The sequence below is a fragment of the Puma concolor genome, chromosome E2, assembly GCF_028749965.1.
Source record: "Puma concolor isolate L17-30 chromosome E2, mPumCon1.1.hap2, whole genome shotgun sequence".
Classification (NCBI taxonomy): domain Eukaryota; kingdom Metazoa; phylum Chordata; class Mammalia; order Carnivora; family Felidae; genus Puma; species Puma concolor.
Window position 1 is genome coordinate 55,531,385 of NC_141681.1, and position 5,287 is coordinate 55,536,671.

Sequence of the window (5,287 nt, forward strand, 5' to 3'; positions counted from 1 at the left end):
CTGGGGGAACCGAAGCTGAGTGGCATCGAGTCTTTTCCTCAAGACTGCACAGCTAATCCTGTGTGTATGTGAATGAAGAGCCCTGCTTCAAGCTATTTCTTTTCACCTAGGCATCGGGGCAGCGAGTGAAATGGAGCAACGTACAGTGGCCTTGGGTTCCCCACCCAGTCTCTGTCTCCCACTTCCCTTCATCCCCAGAAGAAAGTCACAGCAACTCCTACAGAGAAACTTGCATCAGCACTGTTATCTCAGTGTTTAAACAGGTGACCTTGAGCACCAGCTCTGGCTTGACATGGGACAAATCCTTGGCCAACATGTGCGTCTTGGACAGATGGGGTGTTAAGGGATGGCTCAGTTCTGTCCCAGGTCAGGGTGGGGTGGCTGGCCAGCTACAGGAGTTTCTGCTCAGTCAGAGACACAGGTGGTAGACCAAAACAGTCAGTTCCTCTTCATGGTGTCCCTGATCCACCCCAAGTAGCTGCAGACTTTGGTATAAACACCAGGCTTGTTCGTAGTGTCACAGGGGACGTCACCCCAGGACACGATTCCCTGCAGGACTCCCCCACAGACCAGCCACGCTGTGTGGGGTTCCCCAGAGTCACCCTGTGTGGGGAAGAGAAAGTTTGAATGGGAAACTTCTGGATCCAGTGCGCCCATCCTTAGCCTAATCACCGGGCACGATCTCAGTCAAAACCCAATCCGACCCCACCCCATGCAATCCCTCTCCAACTCAACTCAATACAACCCAGTTTAACCCAATCTAATCCAACTCAACCGCAACCTAACACAAGTCAATACAACTCAGCCAATCCAAGTTCAATCCCCTCCATGTAGCGCCAACCCAACCCAACCCCCACGTCGTCCCCATTCAAACCCAAACCAGGCCTATCTATGTCCATCCTTACTGCCAACACAGCCAACCCCAGCTGTTACGGCTTTCACATCCCAGACAAAACTTACCCCATCCGCATTTCAACCCAACGTATTTTCCTTCTAAAAGCAAACCAAGCCCATTCCTATTCTCAAATCAAAGCCAGGCCATTCCACACCAACCACCACATCATCCGCCCCAAATACAACGCACCCCTACCCGCATCTCCAACCCCATCTCCAACTCCACCCCCGTTCTAACTGCTCTTCCTTCTCCACCCCCCCATCTATCCCTAGCATCTTCTCTGGCCCAAAGCAAGCACAACCCGACCCCATCCCAACACCCAAGCCTGTTCCCCTAAACCCATGGCTCTGACCTCACAGGAGTCCGTGCCTCCGCCTTCTACTCCTGCACACACCGTAGTGCTCATAAGGCGCCCTGGGTAGTCCTTGCTACAAGATGTGGCCGGGATAACACTGATGTTGGCACAATGCAGCGGATCTGGGAGACTCACTGGGGAGGACAGTGGGCTTGGAGTGAATCCATACTTTCAGGCCCTTGTGTCCTTCGCCCACGAACCCTGGAGAATAGGGTCCCTGGAGGCCTGACACCCAGCGCCATCCTTTCACGCACCTTGTGACCTTGCGCTCCCTTTGGTCCCAGGCTTGTCATCAGCCACCACGCCCCAGCCGGACACCACGCAGGCCTCGCCTGGTTGGGGACAACGCGTGGGCAGCGCCACGGGACGCACTTGCGGGGAGAGGCACGTGGGCCGGGTTAGACGTGGCAACATGACGTCGTGGCGATGGCTGCGCGCTTCGTGGCACGGGTGTGGGACGAGGCGAGCCACAAGTCCACAGCACTTCCGGGCCATCGCGCTTGCGCAGATTGTGCTCGCCTAGGTGCACGCTCATGAAGCTGTGCGCGTGCGCGGGTGATTATCCGCAAGGGCAGTGAGGAGCGGACAGAAAGACCAAAGAGCCGGCTAGCTGGGGTCCTTCACCACGCGGGGAATCTGGAGATGCCATTACCCTCTGTGTCCGAGGCGCTGAAGCCAATAGTTCTAGCCCCTGCCCCTCCGGGGCCACGGAGGTGCGCACACTTGGAACTCAGCCCCCAGGCTCCAGCTCTCTCCTCCTCAGAATCCAAGATTCTCAGACCCTTAGGCCCTTGGCATCCTGCCCCTCAGGACCCTGAGCCCTGCCTTCATACCCGGTGTGGCTGTGGGCAGCAGACAGCATCCGGCGTGCAGAGTGAGGGAAACACCGCAGTTAAAGCGTCCACGCTCCAAGAGGGCCGCTTGCCTCGGCTGGGAGTGGGGCTCACACGCCTCACCTTTCAGCCTCTTGGCGGAGTGGTGCTGGGCCGCTGGGAGAGGAAGCAGAGGAGGATCCCTCACAACACAGTCTTTTCCCTTGTCGCACCTTGCCTACACCCTGCCCATAGTATGTATTTTTCACCTGTGCTTTCCCCCCAATGTCTTAGGACGTCCCCGTCCTTGAATTTCAAGTACTGTCTTCTCTCAGGCTTCGACAACTGCTGCTTGTTTTCTCCAGGACTGGCCCCTTGCCCTTCGCCCTCACCCGTTTATTACAGGATTCTGGGAGAGCGGGTATGTGGGGAAGGACCAGAAGGCAAGAAGTCCTCTGAGATTAGAAGTGGAGACAGGGACACTGGATAAAGATCCAGAAAGACGGTCACTTGGGACCAGCCATTCGAGGTCGCCACGCTGCCACAGGCATCAGATGGATGGGATGTGGCCACTCAGTGTATGACACCCAGTCTTGGCTCCAGAGTCCGGACATCTCAGCCAAATGCAGATGTGGCCACACAAGGTCATGGGCAAACATACAGCTGCAGCTGCAGCTTCAAGGATCACAGCACAGAGATTCATAGGTATATATGAGTCTGGACAGTTCCAGTGTGGGTGTGCATGTGGATACACACACACACACACACACACACACACACGCACGCACATGCACAGACACTGATTTGGACATACAAGCTCACATCTAAATTTACAGTGTCCTGTGTGGGTCTGAACGTACTAGGTCACAGACTTGCACACTAGCACCCAGGGGCTGGACAACAAGGTGGGGTCCTTAATAAGGGTACATGGGGAGAAACATGGATATGCACTCGGTCCCCCAAAGACTTGTGCACAGACGTGAGTCTGAGTATAGTGGTTATATCGGAATGTTAGAGTAAAACCCCTGTGTCCTTGTTATCTGTGAGCCTTTGAGCAAATTATTTGACCTTTCTGAGCCTACATTTCCTCATCTGTAAGATGGGATTGTTGTAAGGAATGAATAAGAGACAGAGACAGAGAGAGAGGGAGAGAGAGAGAGAGATGTCTGGCTTATTATAGCTGCTTAATAAATACTACTTATTTTAAACAAAGGACACGTAGACTTATTTATGCAGATATGCATGTGGATGTTCAGGTTGTGGACAGAAATTTAGCCAAAGTAAGTCAGCCATATGACCAGGCTCAAATGAAGATAATCAAGGTCAAAACTATGATTCATCCTCAAGTCACTTTGTGGGGATTCAGAGTAATAGACACTGACCCAGAGGGCCAACACTTAGATGTGGCCCCACTAGATCACACCCCAGGGAAACAAAGGACACAGGGCTAGGCATCCAAGGTCAAAGACATAGCCAGAGACACAAGACAGGACATGTTTTCCCATCTCTAGACCTGTTGCCTGTCAGTCACTTGGTGTTCAAGGTCACTCATTGTGTTTCACATAGGGGACCTGGTTCACACATGTGGGCAGGATGTGGACACACAGGGCCTTGCAAACCCACCACACACACACGCAGGACACTGCAGCATTGTACCATGCACAAGGACATAAACAGCGATGTTTCAAAGTCACAAAACCGTGACCCGCTACTGGGCAATGGGGATATGATCCCTCAAGATCACAGCCAAACACACAGACACCCACACTGGGGCAGGAATTTGCACAGCTAGACAAAATACCCACATTCTGCCTGCCAGGGTCAAGAACTGGGCCAAGGGCCCTGGCAAGGTTGGGGGAATGCGGATGTGGTAGACAGGGGGCTTAACAAGGGAAGGGTGGGGTTGTCCTGCAAAGAAGGACAGAGGGTGCGGGCTGAACAGCTGGGCATCGAGGCTGCATCTGGCCAGTCCAAGCCGGAGGAGGGTGGAGGCCCTGGCTGGGTGCAGCGGCAGGCGAGAGGCAGGGAGGAGAGAGCACAGAGAAAGCCTGAGGGGAGGCTGGCAGCAGGGGGGAGCTTCAAGGGGCCCCCAGAGGCGAGGGTCACGTGGGGACATAATGAAAGTCCACCCTCAACTTCTCCAGGTAGAGGCGTCAGGTTACAGGTAAGTTCTCCATGGGTGGTAGCTGAACATGGTTTGGAGTTTTCCTGCTACCCAGGGTCACCTTGACATTGTGGCCACCCCTCTCCAGCCTCAGCCCTCTTCCCTGTCAAGTGAGGCCGGTAGAGCCCACCCTACAGAGATGTTTTGAGAATTAGATGAGCTGTAGCATGTACCCAGGACTCAGCAGTGCTAACAACACCCTCACGGGGTACTGCCCTGGGCTAAGTCCCTTCTCGTGCCCTACACACAGGACCACATTCAATCCTGCCCTGGGGGCATCGGTTCCTATGTCCACGGTACAGTTGGGGATCTCGAGTCGCAGAGATGTTCAGTAACTGCAAAATGGTGAGCTGGAATTCAAACCTGGAGTCTGTGCTCTTGACCTTGCTAACACTTGTTGAATGCTTATTATGAGCTTTATCTACATTGTGCTATTGAAACCTCACCGTGGTGGTCATGGGTAGGTGCTGTCTTCTAGAGAAGGCACTCTAGGTGGAGAGAGGTGAAGTCATTTCCTCAAGGTCACACAGCAAGGAAGGGGCAGCCCCAGACCTTGAACTCAGGTCTGTGTCATCCCCAGAGCTGATTTGCTGTCGGGAGCAGCGAGAGACCCAGTTGGCTTGGGGACTCCAGAGCAGCCCCAGGCTTCTGAAAGTTCTTGGGGTAGGGTGAGCACTCAGGAGCATCGGGTGGCTGGGTGGGGTGGGGTGGAGCAGGGCTGGGGGTGCTGGCAGATCGTAGGCCCTGGCTTTGCTCCTGATGGAGCGGAGAGGTACCGCACCCCCAGAGACCCAGACCTGACCTGGGCCCACCTCACCTGCAGGCGTCAGCAGGAAGGAGAAGGTGAGAAGCCACATTATGGGGAAGGGATGAGGGTTCTGCTGAAGTCTGGGGAGGGGAGAGAGTGAATGGAGTTGAGCCTGGACACTTCCGCCCTCCCCTGAATCCCTCCAGACACAAACACATCCATCCCACCTGCTGCTTGAGAAACTTCTTTCACCATCTTGGTCCCCCCTACCCCCACCCCAGACTGTTCTTCCCCCCCGCCCCGCCCGGGTTCT

General features: G+C 54.8%; 1 protein-coding gene across 1 annotated transcript; it reads right to left on the reverse strand.

Moving 5' to 3' along the window:
• Positions 1-274: 274 nt before the first annotated feature.
• KLK15 (kallikrein related peptidase 15) lies at positions 275-5,083 on the reverse strand. Its single transcript, XM_086688660.1, is given in 8 exon segments — positions 275-603; positions 1,248-1,384; positions 1,505-1,721; positions 1,723-1,789; positions 2,084-2,126; positions 2,129-2,265; positions 3,868-3,970; positions 5,044-5,083. Coding segments are annotated over 8 exon segments (909 nt in total). The 3' UTR covers positions 275-438.
• Positions 5,084-5,287: the final 204 nt, after the last annotated feature.